The 17342-nt window shown below is 37.3% G+C and overlaps 1 protein-coding gene across 10 annotated transcripts in view; it reads right to left on the bottom strand.

Moving 5' to 3' along the window:
- Positions 1-17342, bottom strand: part of ETV1 (ETS variant transcription factor 1) — a 91933-nt gene that overhangs the window by 41582 nt on the left and 33009 nt on the right. For all 10 annotated transcript variants that reach the window (XM_040472554.1, XM_040472549.1, XM_040472548.1 and 7 more), the window contains one exon: positions 1361-1490. In XM_040472554.1, coding sequence (XP_040328488.1) covers positions 1361-1490 — 130 coding nt within the window. The remainder of the gene's footprint in view (positions 1-1360; positions 1491-17342) is intronic.

The raw sequence follows: 17342 nt of genomic DNA, 5'->3' as shown, positions 1-17342 counted from the left end.
ATTATTGGTCCCCAAGAGAAACCCAAAAATATTCATGTGATTCATTTACTATTAATTTATGAAAGTCAGATATGTCATACAAAGCAGTAATTATTTCATAGCCACACCTGTGATCAATGCTGAAATGGAACAACAATTCTATATCTACCTGGTCCATTAACTTAAAATTCTTCATTACGCTAAGTAATTATTCTGTGAAAATGCAGCACTCTTAAAGAGAAAATGCAAAAATTAAAAAACACTATAAATAAAACTCAGATTGATCAATATCATTTTAACTGAACTCGGTAAGCTTTAATGCCTTCTATGAGATTTTTTTTAATAAAAGTTTTGCAGTTTCAAGTGAGCTGGCTCATAATATCAGGCTCTGGTGATCCTCCTAGAAAAAGACATAAGAGACAAGTTTGCAAGAACAAACAGCAAGAGAATATCCCAACATTGGTCAGCTGCCATCAGACTGCACAAATCTGAGTTTCTTGAATTTTATATATCTTGGATATAACATTACATGTTGCGACTATATGAGAATAGAGAAGGCTCCTTTGGATCGTATGTATTTTGAACCTGAATCTATGTAACTTCTGTAACTACAAATATTTGTAATCCTTTTTTGTAAGTTTCCAAATGAACTCCTTTTAAGAAGTAAGTATCTACTGTAATTGGGAATAATGATTACAGTCTATTATCTGGCACTGTCTATACTTTGCCAACTTTTCCTTATGCAATTAGAGGCCATATGAAAAGTAACAGAATGCAATTTACTGTGAAGGGTTTTTAATGAACATATATGTTATGAAATCTTCCAACAAATGAACAAAGTAATTTTACTGCTCCACCCTTTACTATCATCAAAAAGAACAACTGGCTTTTTAACAGATAATAGCCTGTGCTGAGTCTTATAAAATTCTAACTTTATTGCAATTCTCCATGAACACATCTTATAGATCATCTGCAAAGCCTGTCAGTAACTAATGTACTGCTCACACCTGCCAAATGTTTCCTTTTTTTTTTTTCCTACAGACCCTATCTAAAGTGCATAATGCATTCATTCTAATGAGAACTTTCAATAGCTGTTCACACCAAGTAAGACCCTCTTTTCAAACCCAGGATGCATCGCTACAGCAGAAAAACAACTAACTATGTGGATGAAAATTATTGCTTTAAAATGATTCTCCAAGTGTGTGATCAGATGGAATACAGTTCTTCAGAGTTCTGCTAAACACATTACCTAATTAGCTTTGTTACATGCTGAAGATAGAACTCATAAAATATAATCTGAGACTTTATATTTTTCTGGACTTTTTGTTTTAGTAAGAACCACCACCCTCTCTCTATATATAAATACACCTGATTGCTTTACCTGACATTATACAGGCACTTTTCTCCATAGCTGAATTTAAAGGGCTGTTCTTGACTGCAGGCAGAACCGAGTTCTGAACATGGACTGTGGGGTTCTTTCTTGATTTTCAGTGGCAGGCCATGAAAAGCCACTAGAAAACAAAACAAAAATACCCACAAAAATGAAGCGCAGTTAGAAATTAAGTACAGTAATCTGTTCTACTTCTCTTCGTTGAAATGGCCTTAACATTTCATATTAACTTACATAACAAAGAAAAATCACATTTAATGAATTTCATGGATGAAAAGATTATAGAGAATCTCTGTATACTCTTTTTCTGCTTTTACTGTATAACAGAATGCATGCTTGAACTCTCATAACTTCAAGTGAATCAATTATAATTTACTTAACTGATATTAACAACACTAGAAGCTCAGTTTTCAGAAAGTTTTAAAAACATTGCCAAGAAATTTCTAGTGATTAAAGAAGAAAAAACACAACTGGTTATCCAAGAATTAAGTGAAGACAGAACATAATTTTAAGCATTACTGAAAGGAAAATATCTCAAACCCATCAATAATAATGGTTTAATGGAATGATAACTAGAGTAGAAGAAAGAAAATCCAAGTGCAGGTCCCATGGTAACTGATGATAGTTTGGGCAAAATTTCACCACCTTTGAGGCCAATGTTCATTTATAAAATCAAGGTAAAAGTACCTGCCTATCTGCTTACCAGAGTAGGAAGATAAAATGGGAAAAAAATCTGAAAATTATTTTTCACATGCAATCTACCATGAAATAATTCTTCTATATCTAATGATATTGTCTCCTTTTTTGCATGACTTAATGGTTATACTTATATTAATCAATGCTTAATGTATTACAAGGATCCTATAAAATATGAACTCTAGAGGAAATATGTTGTGTGGGAAGAATCATAGCTTTAAAGCCAATAAACAAGTAACACTATATATATTTTTATTCTTGTATATGAAAATGAAAGTTGGAGATCCTATTAGAATAATTAAAGTGTTAGTAATAAATGAAAAATTAGTAAAAAGATACAAGGATTTTATTTTCATATACAATATGCACAAATATGACTAATTAAGGATAAACACAAGAAAACACACATTCTAGAGATTTATTCTAACTCATATGAGAATTCGAATTAAAACACAATATACTGGGATGGTACAGTCAGGGAAGCATCCACTCTTGAAATTGTCTCAGGTCCTAATCTCACAGTCATGAAATCAAGCCCTATTTCAAACCCTGTGTCAGGCTCCATGCTACACGTGGAACTGGCTTGGGATTTTCTGTTTCCCTCTCTCTCTGCGCCGCGCCGCCCCCCCCCCCCCCCAGCTCATGCATGTGCATGCATACTCTCTCTAGCTCACCAAATAAATAAAGAAACATTACAAATTATTAAGTCTGTTTCTATGAAGACATGATATGACAAGAGAAACTTCATGGTTTATGACGCCATTCAATCTTGATTGTAACATTACAGCATTATAAATGTGCACTTGTTTGAATGTCACATATAATTTAACAATAATTTGATACCAAGAACTATCAAGCTATGGGCAAATATATGCTGTTTGTTTGGATATGTACATAATTTTGACAGAAATCTTCAGTGGTGGCTCAAGAACCACCTGACACATTGTGGAATATACATTTGCCAAAGAAATAAATAACTTCACCTAAATTAGCTGTCTAAGAAAAACTTAACAAATAGTAACAAAATAATTTCACTGGGAGGTCTATTTCAAAGTTTTTTCTTGATGTACTGTGAGTTTAATATGCCTATTCAATGTAGAGAGTAGAGGAATAGAAACAAAGGAGAAATTACGCGCATTTTCAAATGTCAAGAGTACTCATGTTCATTAACTTTATGAAGTCAGAGGGTTATAATTTATTAACCGATTAGATAGAAGACATTTAAGAACATGAGGATTTGTTAGGATTCTAATTTGAAAAGAACATCTATAAAAAGGCAACTAACTTGGGGACAAATAAGTCATCTGAAAATGGACTAGGTATTAGATATTTAAGAAATTATCATTAATTTTATTGGATGTGCTAATGCAATGGCAGATAAACACAAAAAAATTTAATGTGAGAGATTCATAAAGTATTTACAGAACATAATATGTCTGGGATTTTCTTTAAAATAGTCTAGAAGAAATGATGTATGAGGAATGAATCAAATTAGAAAAATGTTGATAAATGTTGAAAGCTGCAAGATGGGTAGGTGGGAGTTCATTACATTATTCTCTTTACTTTTAACTAAGTCCTAAGTTTGCACAAAAACTTTTTTAAACACGAAAAAAATCTAAAAATTTAAAGTAACACTGTATAAGAAAATTCTTTGCCTGTGTTTGTGTCTATGTGCTACTTCTCAGAATGACAAACATTGTATGATGCAACCATTAACCATACATTTGTTGCATTCTTAACAAACAGGTTTCAACGATTTATTACTACTTTGAACATATACAGTAAAATATGTATCGCCAAGTTTAGTACTTGCGATTGTGTATTGGGTTTTACATTCTCCTAAGAAAAAAGGAGTAGTAACACATCAGGAACTCTATTTGTCATTCAGAGTAGTACCAAATATTCATACCTGAGAAATCAGATATAATTCATATGAATAAAAATACGTGAGGCCTCGAGAATAAATATGTAGTATGATGCACAGTTCAATGTATTTATCAAAATATCAGATATATCAGAGACTACTATATTCAATACTAGTATATTTTAAAAATCTTTGGGACTTTGAGGGAGGATAAGGTTAATGAACAGGACACTAAAAGCATCAACCATAAAAGAAAATAACCTACAAAATTTTCTTCACTGAAATTAAGAACTTCTCTTCATCAAAACATTATTAAAAGATTACAAAGTAAGCTACAGATTCCAAGAAGATGTTTTCAATAGAAAGATCTGACAAAAAGCTCGTAATAAGATTCGTTACAAGACCAAACAAATGACCCAATTAAAAATGGGCAAAAGCCTTGAACAGGCAGTCCAAAAAAGAAGACATCCAAATGGTAAAACAAACAAATGAACAACAAAAAGCATTTAAAAAAGGTATTCAACATCTTTACTTATGAGCAAAATAACAAATGAAACCACATGAAATTATCATACACACACTAGAATGGCTAAGCTGCAAAAGATTGACATTACCAAGTTTTTTAAAGTTTATTTATTTATTTTGAGAGAGAGAGACAGAGAGACACAGAGAGAGAGAGAGCATGAGCAGGGAAGGGACAGAGAGAAAGGGAGACAGAGGATCCCAAGCAGGCTCCATGCTCTCAGTGCAGAGCCCAACCAGATCATGACCTAAGCCAAAGGCAAGAGCCAGACGCTGTGCCTGGACATTATCAAGTTTTGAAGAAGACCTAGAGCAACAGAACTTTTATATAAGCTCCTGACAGTACAAATTGATAAAAACACTTTGGCAAATGTTTTGGCAGTATCCCCTAATGCTTCAACATAAATTTACCCTGGGACCCAGTAAGTTCACCCTTAGGTGTATACCCAAGAGAAGGCACTGCATATGTTCACCAACTGATATGTGTAAAAATGTTCATGGCAGCTTTATTCAAGATAGCAAACTTTGGAAAAATTCAAATGTTCGGTAGCAGGAAAACAGATAAGTAATTCATGGGATATTCATACAATGAAATACTATGCAGGAACAACAAAGAACAAATAACCGACACATACAGAAATATAGATGGTCTCCTAGATGTGAAGGTGTATAAAAGAAGTCAAGCACAAAAGAGTATGTAGCATAGGAATTTCAAGAATAGACCTAATTAACTGATAGTGAAAGAATTCCCTTCAATTGGTGGATAGAAATGTTAATTACCAATAAAGGGCACTAGTAATCTGCCACAGTGCTGGGAATATTTTATATGTTGCACGGATTGGTACCTATAAGAATATATACATATGTAAAATTCAACAAACTGTGCAGTTAAAATTTTACATCATAATGAATGCATATCTCAATTAAAAGGTTAAAAAATATGAGAGGTATCAAGCAACGCTACACAACTTAAAATACTTGAATATGTCTGGCCTCCTGTTCTAGCAGAGATATCTGAGAATGTGATCTTGGAAGTGTGATTTTGTTTTTAACTCCACAGGATAAATCATTCCAAATGAGTCAGGGGAGGAATGACAAGTCTGGGCTACCATCAGGAATGGCTGCTAGCATAACAGTAGTGTCCTATCAAAGAGTCTATTGATATCAACTTAGAAAAAAAAGTAGGATCCATCTTAATGGATATACTATCTGGAGCCCTATTGCTTTCAGACTGGTTCCATGAGCTTCCTAAATTGACTTTATTATTTTTTTTAATGTTTATTTATTTATTTATTTATTTGAGAGAGAGAGAGACAGAGTGTGAGTCAGGGGGGCCAGAGAGAGAAGGAGACACAGAATCTGAAACAGGCTCCAGGCTCTGAGTTGTCAGCGTAGAGCCCGACGTGAGGCTTGAACTCATGAACTGTGAGATCATGACCTGAGCCGAAGTCAAATGCTTAGCCACCTGGACCACCCACGTGACGTGACCCCTTCCTAAATTGACTTTAGATGAAAGGATGTAAGGCTTCCCACAATGCGAGAAGAGGTTAAGTCGATCCCTAAACTTAGGAGGTACTTCTAAAAAACCCAGGGATTACTTCCCACACCTCATATGTTATAGGTTGAATTGTGCCTCCTCCAAAGTTCATGTTCAAGTCCTAACCCCAGTACACCTCAGGGTGTAACCTTCCTTAGAAGATTAGCTAAGATGAGGTCATTAGGTGGAATCTAATCCAATATGACTCATGTCATGTCCTTGTAAAAAAGGAAGAGTTAGGATATAGAGACCCTCACGCAGGACAAGGCCACATAAAGATGAAGGCAGAGGTAAGGTGATGCTTCTCCAGGCCAAGGAGTGCCAAGACTGCCAGCAAATCACCAGAATCCAGGAGACAGGCATAGAACAGCTTCTCTCTCACAGCACTCAGAACGAACCCTACCAACACCTTCATCTTTCCACCTCAGACCTCTGGAACTGTGAGATAATCAGTGTCTATTTTTTAAGCCACTCAGTTTATGGTACTTTGTTATGGCAGCCCTAAGCAAGCTAATATACCACTCCCAGAAATGACGAGTCACTGAGGCTGGGATATACATCTGCATTCTGTATCTTATAAAAATGTCTAGGTGATTCTCGTAAGTGGGCTAATTTCAAATCCACTGTGATGCTTGGCCATACCTAGATCCACTGTGTGCTGCATTGAAATAAATCCAATCCTTGAGAAGACTTGAGAAAAAAAATGAAAAGAAAAGAAAAGAAAAGAAAAGAAAAGAAAAGAAAAGAAAAGATCTAACAAAGTCTTTCTATTCAGTAGATGCCCACACTTGAGGATTTTCACGGGTTCTCTACATCCAAAAGTTTAGGGCTCCCCTACTCCTAACATAACTCCATAACATGAACGCGTCTCTAACACGTGCGACGTGTGTGGGCCTCTTAATCATTATGGGCCCTCGGAACTGTGATTTTTTTTCTACTCATAAGCCAAATAAGTAATCCAATGAATTTGAGTTGGCTAGGATTATTTTATAATTGCTGTGAGGAAAAAAAGAAGCCAACCTGATGATCTGCAACATTTTGCACAAGAGCCGCATGTGACTTCATTTTCCTCATTTCTACTTCCCTGCTTCCTAGAGATTCTATATCACAAAAGTGACTTCTCTTATTTATTCTTAAATAAGGAGAGCACAGAGACTCCCACCCGAGCGGGCTGAGCCGAGAGCATGTTGGGTATTTCATCACAGGGCTGAGAGTCTGAGCGCCTGCTAACAGGCAGTTTTCCAGCTCACTGGCACAGGCACAAGTGAAAGCAGCACATTCATTTTGTGCAATTTGCTTTACCTTCCCACATGGAGTTGGTGCATGTAAAAGGCTGTTAAGTACTAAATTATTCCTTATCAAATCACCATCATCTGGAGTCATGATCAACACTAATTAAATTACTTTCACTGAACAGGGCTCCAGCCTGCTGCCGAGGCTGCTAGGTACATTTCGTTTCGCTTACTGTACTGTCCTCACTGGGTCTGAAACAGTGAACAACATGCATCTGCATTGTTTGCGGTTTTAATTAAACTGAATCTTTCCTCCTTCCAGGGTATCAAATCGGCCAAGTTAACTCCTTCATGTCATTAACAAAGAAGTGACAGTTAGATTTTTATCCCTGCCTTTGGACAGTTAAGAAATTTATCCAGGAAATCTGAAGTCTTCCTTCCTCAGGTACTCCTCAGACGCATTTCCATGCAAACCTTTATGGCCCCCAACTCCTCCGCACGACCAGATCTTTAGGAGGAGAAGCAGAAAGAACACTCAAGAGATGCATCTTGCATTTTTTTCTTGGATGGAGGCTTGACCTTTAAAACCACATCTTAAGGCTGACTAATGATGACTGAGTTCTTCTAATGGTTACATTTAAGAGCTCCAAAATACCAAGACTTTTAAAACTACACTTCCAAAATAAACTTAACCACTTCCTAATTTAAAAGTTTACTCGGAGTTATGGTATTCATCGTAAAATCTTGGATAAATTAATAATTGCTTTCTTTTTTTCATTTTTTTAATGTTTATTTACTTTTGAGAGAGAGAGAGAGAGGGCATGAGACAGGGAGAAGCAGAGAGAGAGAGAGAGAGAGAGAGACAGACAGACAGACAGACAGACAGAATCCAAACCAGGCTCCAGCCTCTGAGCTCTCAGCAGAGCCCGGCACGGGGCTCGAACTCAGAAACTCCAAAATCATGACCTGAGCTGCAGTTGGATGCTAACCAACTGAGCCACCCACGCTCCATTAGTTGTTTTCATTTTAGAACTATGAACATCAAGGTATCATCTTGCTTCCAGTTTATTTCTGTCTACACTCTAGAACAAAAGCAAAATCTTGCCATCATTCTACTGGAGCACAGAAATGCCCTCCACCCTTCCAAGCGCAACAAGGCTGATATATAACCATGTCTTTCATTCAAATTACATTTCAACACCTTCAATTATCGATGAAGATAATGAATTTAAAAATTTACTCATAGGAGAATCTTGACATTGGAACATTTTTGTACCATTAAATTGAAAACAGAACATGTTTGTTATAACAGACTGCTTCATGTTAGTACAGAGAATAAACAGTTTAATCTACAAATTAAGTTTCTATTTCTATAGTGAAGATGATGATGTCTTCTGATACATTTAAGAAAGATAATATGTTTAACTATAGAGAGTGACTTAGTGAACTGTGGTTGAATTTAGAACTGTGATAAAAACCACTTGCTATAACATTTTTTTAAAAACCCTCAAAATTTACACAGTATTACCAAGTTTTCAAAGAATTGTCACCTACTCTATTTGATTCTCATCATTCAAGACAAGAATATCTTTATTATACCTCCCACTTGTGCAAAATTTTTTCAAAAGGCATAAAAAAGCTAAGCTTAATACCTATCCAAAGATCTAGGACTGATTTACAACAGGATAAGAATTAAGAGCCCTAGAATGTTGGCTATAACTTTGAACTCTTGAGCATATAATTCAAATTTATTTTGAATAAATAGAAGTATGATTTCTTTCACGCATAAGCACCATGGTAACCGCCTATCAGGTGTTTCTTTATCCATTCATTCATTCATTTACTATGGCCCAGACACTACACCAGGTGTTGAGAGGGAAACTGAATATAAACCTACAGAACAAAGATGAACAATAAGACACAGTCTTACCCATCAAGAACTCATAGAAGTCCAATTAGAGCTTTAGTTTTTTGAAGTGTTTTCTCTAATACAGACTTTAGCCAGTCTCCTTTAAGTTTGATTAATTCTCGTGTGTGCAATACATGTTTATGTATACATGATCTTAATAATATATTTGTGCCACTTCTATCTAAAACACTTCTCAGACTATGCTTACTTCTAGGCATTCTACTTTGTTTCAATGTATTACTGTGACCAAAAGCATTTAAAAATTCACACCCCTCATACTCCAGTGAGGAAAAATGCTGCTACCCAGCATCTAAAGCTTCCCCTAGAGTCTGATAACCAAAATGTCACAAGTGATGGGCCCCCTTCTATATGTGGACAGTGGATATAATTACAGTGATAAGTTGCCTTGGCTCTGACCTTTCACTCTGCTTTCCTCCCAACAGAGGCGCTTATCATAAGAGTGAAATAGAGTAGCAATTTCTGTGAGTACAAAACAATTACTCTGGAAAGAGAAACATACCACATTTTTAATTACTTCTTCACTAAGTAGAAGCATGTCTTCAAATCAAATCTGTGTGTTTTTTTACAAATTTTTCACAAATGTAGTTTTTAAACAAAAACTACCTAGGAGTACAAAGCTTTATGAGAGTCTCCTGACTTTGATGTTGAGATTTCTGATCCGCTCAAAACTTCTGCTTTAGAATAGTCTACTGTATGATGTTCCAGAACAGGGGTGGGCAAATTACAGTGCATCACTGACACGTGGCTTCCCACCAGTTCTGGTAAACGAAGTTTTATTGGAACACTGTCCCACCCAATCATTGAGGTATAGTCTAGGGCTACTTTGAATTATAATGGACAATTTGTGACAAACCCTATGACCTGCCAAGCCTAAAAGATTTACTGTCTGATCCTTCACAGAAAAAAGTTTGCTGACCCCTGTTCTGGATTATGGTCTACAATGAAAGGAGAAAGAAAACATAAAAATGAATGGCTAGAACAGGAACACCTGCTACTGATAGGGTTTAGGTAAATTAGTTAACAAAGGCCATTGGATTTTCCTTTATTAATGCTTTGTTTACACTGACTCTCAAAACCAAGCATGCAGCCTTATGCAGCCAACTTACAGGGGCATACACAAACAAGATGATGAAAAATTACATGACACTGAGCCTCTAAAACACTACAAATTTATGTTCTTTGAGGAATTTTAAGGCATTTACATAGACCACGGATATGTTTAACATATAATTTTTTACACTTGTCTACAAAATATAAATGAGAAAGTCAAAACAAATCATTGTGTGGACACTAAAATGCTCAAAAAAAAAAACCAAAAACAACAATCTACAAATTGTTGTTAATATGTAGATTATGGCTAAGGCTCTTGGCCATAGCAGCAAATTAAAAACGACAACAACAACAAACAAACAAAAACTCTGTAAAGATGGAAAAAAGTAAATGGTATACACAAATTAGATTATTTCAGACCAGATACAAGCATGGCATGAAAAATGCATGCAGGTTTTTATATAAATATATGTAGTTAGGAATACACTCACTAGATGAAAAGCATTCACTTAAGTTAATACCATTTCAATTTCAGGTGATAAATGGGTGGCAATGACCTCAATTAGTACTCAGTTAAATTCCAGAAGCAAAGGGTAAGGCTTGTGTACAAAGAAGGACAATATTGTCACATGCTCCGTAAATCTGTCTTCCAAGACACACAGAAAAACAGAGGGCACTTCTGCCGCATCTGAGCCTCTCAAAGATTCTCTTCCAGTACATTTACCTCTCTTAAGCCCTCCCCACCCCCGCAGTGTGCACACACGCTCACACATACACACACCAACATCCATTACTAAAGGCCCTAATCTCAGATATCAGCAGAGTGCCTTTATGGGGCCATTAAACCCTTTCTCTTGTTTACAGTGCCTGAAGAAAGATGTGAATTATGTCTGTGACAAAACAAGCGATAACATTTCAAAACTGCTATCAAAATGCAAACTGAAACACATTTAAGGACAGGGGCCCCGATTCGAGTTTTTGCGATTTTCCGTTATTTGCAGCTTCTGGAAATACGTTCAGCTGTAATATTTTCAAGACAGGAATTCAGACCATAGCACGGCAAGGTGATATTTATTTTTCTTCAATAATATTCTTTAAGTAAAGTAGTTATTTTTTTTTTAAAGATGATATAATGTTTTTAAAGGAATATCACCAGTTGGGCTAGTTCCCAAACCTAATTTGCCTTTTGGCGCTATTTTGGCGATACGTAAAATGTTGCTTAGTAGTAATCTCAAAGGCAAAATAAGGGAACCTCTCACCCCTAGTTATGAACCTAAGAATTTTTCAATTATAGAGGACATTAGGTATGATCCAGTTTCAAAGAAAGAGCTAGTGTTTGTACTCAGAAACCGCTGTGCTAAAGGAATCACAAGTGGAAGTCAACTGGGTAAAAAGATTAAAAAGCGATGAGCTAGTTTATCAGCGGAAGGCAAATGGTCATTAGTCTGCTCCCACTGCTCCCGGAAGTTAACACTCTGCACCTGCAAGGAACTTCCTGGGCAATCTGAACACCAGAACTGAGCTCAGAGAAACCATGCATTTCTCAGAAAAGGGCATCAAACTATTTTTTTCCAATATACCTGACTCTTACCAGTCTCAGTGTGTGCACTCTATTGCAGAGATTCCTCAATGGTCCTGCCAGGGATGCTTCTGAATAAAAGAGAGGTACTTTGACAGGTCTGGAAGGTGATTCTGGACCTCCCGGCCCCATCCAGAATCAGAGTCCACAGACTCGGAAACCAGTGCTGAGAACAGGGCAGAAGTCAGAAGCCAGAAATCCTCGCTCTCTACAGGGTAAAGCCTTCTGATGATGTTACAGCCTCACAAGACAGTTATTTCTTAAAAGTACACTTAATAATTCAACTCTCTCTACATTGCCGAGTGCCACTATGCCATCTTAATAGAATAGAATGGACAAATGTTCTGGGTTTGGGCCTGTGTAGCTTCTCTTCAAAAAATAGCACTGATAGGGAGATGCAGCCAACTTTTACTCATCTGAAGGTCAGTCATCTACTCCCGATGATCTAAACCAGAAGTTGCCAATGTTTCCATTTGGCTCATGGAATGGTTTCAAATCATTTCTTGTTGTGATCTTTTAAAGATCAGCTTCAAAATCTCTTTCTGGTTTAAAAATCGAAATTTCTGACTTATCTAGGAAAAAAAACACAATATCCAGCAACACTCGAGTCCACTTTCCAGCCTGAAAAGCACCTGGCTGAACCCATTATCAGCTGCCCCTTTGGCCAGGATATGCGTTTTCCTATTGGCTACAGTCCCCACTATCCCCACCACTCCACACCTCAGTAGCTCTTGTGCTAAATTCACTTGACTCACTTAGATGCTTGGCATACCAGTTACCTATTTTTTAGATGACACACAGGTAATAAACCATTAGTGCATGTGTTTCCACATATGGATGTACACATACATGTGTGCATGCACACACACACTCACACATCACCTCTAAGCAACAAAAATATTGGGGCACCTGCATGGCTCAGTCGGTTGAGTGTCCAACTTTGGCTCAGGTCGTGATCTCACAGTTCGTGAGTGTGAGCCTCGCATCGGGCCCTGTGCTAACAGCTCAGACCCTGGAGCCAGATCGGCTTCTGTGCCTCCTTCTCTCTTTCTGCCCCTTCCCCGCTTGTGCTCGCTCTCTCTCTCTCTCTCTCTCTCTCTCTCTCTCTCTCTCTCTCAAAGATAAATAAACATTAAAAAGGTTAAAAAAATTTTTAACGTTTATTCATCTTTGAGAGACAGAGAGAGACAGAGCACGAGCGGGGAAGGGGAAGAGAGAGAGAGACACAGAATCCGAAGCAGGCTCCAGGCTCCAAGCTGTCAGCACAGAGCTGATGTGGGGCTTGAACTCATGAACTGTGAGATCACGACCCAAGCTGAAGCTGGAGGCTCAACCGACGGAGCCACCCAGGTGCCTCAAACATCAAAAAAAATGGTAAAAATAAACACCAAAAATATTATAAAACTCACATCACTTCTGTCTTAGACTCTCAAGTACTAGTTCTCAGGCAATAAGGCAGAGTGACAGAACTAACAGATACTTAAATCTGCCTAGTTTCAAATCTCCTACTGCCACTTTCCAGCTCTAAGAATGGGCAAGCCAGTTAACCTTTCTGTGCTTAGGTTTCCTCACTGATATAAAACAAAATGAGGTGATAACAGTACCTGCCTGATGGAGTTGCTGATATGATTAAATGAGACACTGTGTAAAGTATACAGTAAGTGCTCAATGACAGCTATCGGTGCCATTATTCAAATACAGAATCACAGGACACAACATCTAGAAGAGAGCACACAGATGATTCAGAAACTAAAGAGCATAGTGGTAAAGAGCATGGAAGCTAAATCTTGGCTTTGCTACTTCCATGCTGAAAGACTTCTGGTAAACTGAGTAACTGCTTATGTGATTCAGTTTCTCCCTGTTAGAGGAGACCTTCCTCACGGTGTGTATGTAAGAATTACACAAAGTGAAGCCCCTGAAAACCTAGGATAGTACCTGGAACATGGTACATGCTCAGTAAATGTTACTTATAACCATTATTATTTCAACCACTTCCTTTCAGAGAGGACGAACCAAGACTCCAGGAAGTAAAGTGACATTGCAAGCACCCAACTTCCAGCCATCAGACTATTATTTCGCTACTTTTTCTGCTTCATCCTATTGCCAATTTTGTTTTGTGCCTATCAACTACACACTAAGAGCAAGACATTTATACATGGAGAAGACTATAAGGAAAACGTATTCTGACAGAAGCTGAAAGCACACAGTACAGCGGGTCAAACGAGCACCAGATGAGGAAACAAATACATTTGAGCCTCAAACAATACAGGTTTGAACTATGCAGGTGCACCTCTATGTGGATTTTTTGACAAATACAGGACAGCGGTGTAAACGTATTTTCTTTTCCTTACAATTTTCTTAATAACGCTTTCTTCTCTCTACCTTTATTGTAAGAAGATAGTATGCAATACATAAAACATTGAAAATATGTGTTAATCAACTGAGAACTTAAGGTTTCCAATCAAGAGTAGGCTATTATTAGTTCAGTTTGAGAGAAATCACAAGTTATACGTGAATTTTCCACTGTGCAGGGGCTCAGCATGCCTAACCCCGCACTGCTCAAAGTCAACTATAATATCTACCTAGTTGCTACCTCACCCGTAACTAGTTGTGTGGGAATGGATAAGCTGTGCTACCTTTCTGGGCTTCCATTCCCATCTATAAAATGAAGGCATTAGACTAGGCAACCTTTCCTGGGAGCCTGACAATTTCAGGTCTGGGTGGGAGTACCTGCTTACTAAATGTCACAGAGGAGAGGAAAATGCAAGGATTTGATACAGGAATTCATATGGCATAATATTCTGAGTCCACAAAGAACTCTACACACCTCATTAATAATGGAGCGCATTATTGCCTTTTAGCCAGTAGTGGTCACTGAAACTTATGATCATGAGCCTTCCTCATCATGAAAAAGCAAAATCAGGTGTAATCTACTATAGTCAAGAAGGATGGGTACATAATGCACATCGGAAAAGTGTACATGCAATGTGTTAGCATTTAAAAATGCCTGATGTTTTAAAGGGTGTTTCATGGACCACCTACTTTCCAGCTGATGGCAGTAATATGTTATTATATTAATAAAGCACAAAGCAGAATCAAAAGACAAAGTTATATTCCTAATTGTAAAAGCATCATAAGCACCATTAATTGAAATATAAAGAGATCAAGTACAGAATGCAATGATTCATTCCTCCAAATTTTAAAGCCCAATGCTGCTCTAACAGTACTTGAGCGGTTGTGGCACTAAATGATCCTCATCTTCACAGACTACTTGCCAGGAGAAAGTGCCCTGGGAGGAAACTGGTCCTTCCATCTGGAAAAGGACAAGCACAGAGAAAGGAAGGCCTAATGTATGAACAATCCAAATCGAATCAGTTTGCATTTTGCATTGGCTTCAAATCAGATCTTCCTACCCCTACTGGTCCAGTAGATGGAAAGCAGCACGACACTACTTTTTTGGAAACCAATTCTGTACAGTGAGCCCAAACATACAGCGCTTCATATCCAGCTGGCAGGAATGAAACCTGAACAAGCTGCAGCTATTTGAGAAACAGATCTAATAAAAGGAAGTAAAGTTCTGAATCAAGATGCCCAACCGAATCCCTAACCTCTCAAAAATGGCTCTACTTAATTAATTACCTAATTGTGACCTATATGCCTACAGAAAACACCTCCTGTGGAGAACCTGTTTCACTTTGCTTTAATATGGATATTCTTTAAGCCCTACAAAGTTACAAAAATAAGTATTGCTTCTCTGCCTAGTAATTCTGTAATTCCTTTCAAATAACAGAGAACATTATTTGGAAAATACTGGGCAGTACTTATTACTGTTCCTAGCCGAGGAGAGGCTGGAAGATCCCATCACTGCCTGGTGTTTCTCAGTGTAGCATGAAGTTTAGAGAAATGCTATGGCAGATGGGCCCTGCATAATACCCAGACACCAAGCGTGCTCTGTCCTCACCACTGCGTGACCACAAAAACAGGTCCTTCCCATCAGAAGAAAAGGTGAAAGGTGGGCATCCCCTATCCGGCATCCTCCACACTCTCCAGAACAAACCCCAGAGTGCCACCCTCTGTAGACTATCTCTATAGATCTCTCACAAATAGGTTGGGGGAGGGAGAAAGTGGTAAATCTATTACTTGCCATCAAGTGATACAAAAAGGGAGACGGATAATAGTAGAAAAGAATCAATGTGGATGGTTAACATGCAGAGGTATTTTACTAACAAGACATGATAAATGTGATCTTTAACTTTCCCTTGTTATTCAATCACAAACATAGAAGCTCTAACCTAAAAGTTTAATTACTCCATGGACCATAGTAACGTAAAAAGACCAAATGAAGATAATATCTCATTGCCAAAGAAGACTGCCAGTTACTAATATGCCTGTCATCACTTTGGAATAATAATTACTAAAAAGACCAGCAGTTTCTAAGGTCTGTAAGTTTCACTCACTAAGGACAAGTATTCAAGTTGTCATAAAAACAAGTAAGTTTTTATGCAATAAAGTATAAATATTTTAACCAGTTTCCATGAGAAATCACCATTCCTTCAGAAATAGTTTGCCCATTTAAAAAGCAATGAAATAAGTAATTAGTGATGCAGATACTTGCTTGAATGAATTTATTACCATGTTATTCAGAACGAAAGCAATATAATTCTAAATTTAGAATTCATCTCACATGCATCAGCATGATCTGAACAAGCCTTTAAATAAGCCCAGAGGTAAGAAAAATGGTGCTCAGCCTGCAGAATGAACGCCACCCCCAAGCCAACTGCAATTCTAAACCCGCACACCTCCCTCTCAAGTCTAATAAAACTCTCTTATTGTTCCATGTCTTCAAATGTTTGTGCTTTACTTGTTCTGGTACGTACCCCCTGGAAAGGCTCATTTCATTTTCATTTGGTGAACCTGCCCTGCTTGGGAAATTCTATTTGCTTTCAGGTGAGTCAATCCTCACTTTCCATTCATAATTTTTCTTCCAGGCTATATGTGAAAAGAGCCTGTAATTTGCATGGTCTGAAATTGAACACTTCAGTATCAAAATAACACACTGGATAAGTAGGAAGCAACACTCAGGTGGCTGAAGTACACCTGCGGCACTTTGTTGTCACCCTACCGAAGACATGATGGAGATCGATTGGGTTATTATTAGCCCCTGGCTCCTTGTTCAAAAAGATCCCACTGGTAGACAATCAAAGTTGAAAATATGTTCTGAATACCAGAGCTAGAAAAGTTTGCCCAAAAAAAGAAAGCCAGCTGGCTAGCGCCAAAAAAAAAAAAAAAAAAAGTACCTTTTCAGTAAATGCCAATAAAACTTCATAGGCTGCCAAAATAACAAAGAATAATTACAAAGGAAACTTTGCAATTTTCCTGACAATAAACATGTTCTTAAAAAAGAAATTATCTGTCACCTGGCCTCAACTGTTACAGCTATTAATAAGAGCTAGGGTAAATCCTACGAACAGTTTATTTAAACCAACTACTAATTTGGCACAAAGTTTTTATAATTTCTTTCCCAAAATAAATTTTTCAGATTCCTTTAAAAGCGACTTTTAAT

The sequence above is a fragment of the Herpailurus yagouaroundi genome, unplaced genomic scaffold (genome assembly GCF_014898765.1).
Source record: "Herpailurus yagouaroundi ecotype Mexico unplaced genomic scaffold, PumYag 100, whole genome shotgun sequence".
NCBI lineage: Eukaryota > Metazoa > Chordata > Mammalia > Carnivora > Felidae > Herpailurus > Herpailurus yagouaroundi.
This window is presented reverse-complemented; position numbering and strand designations above follow the sequence as displayed.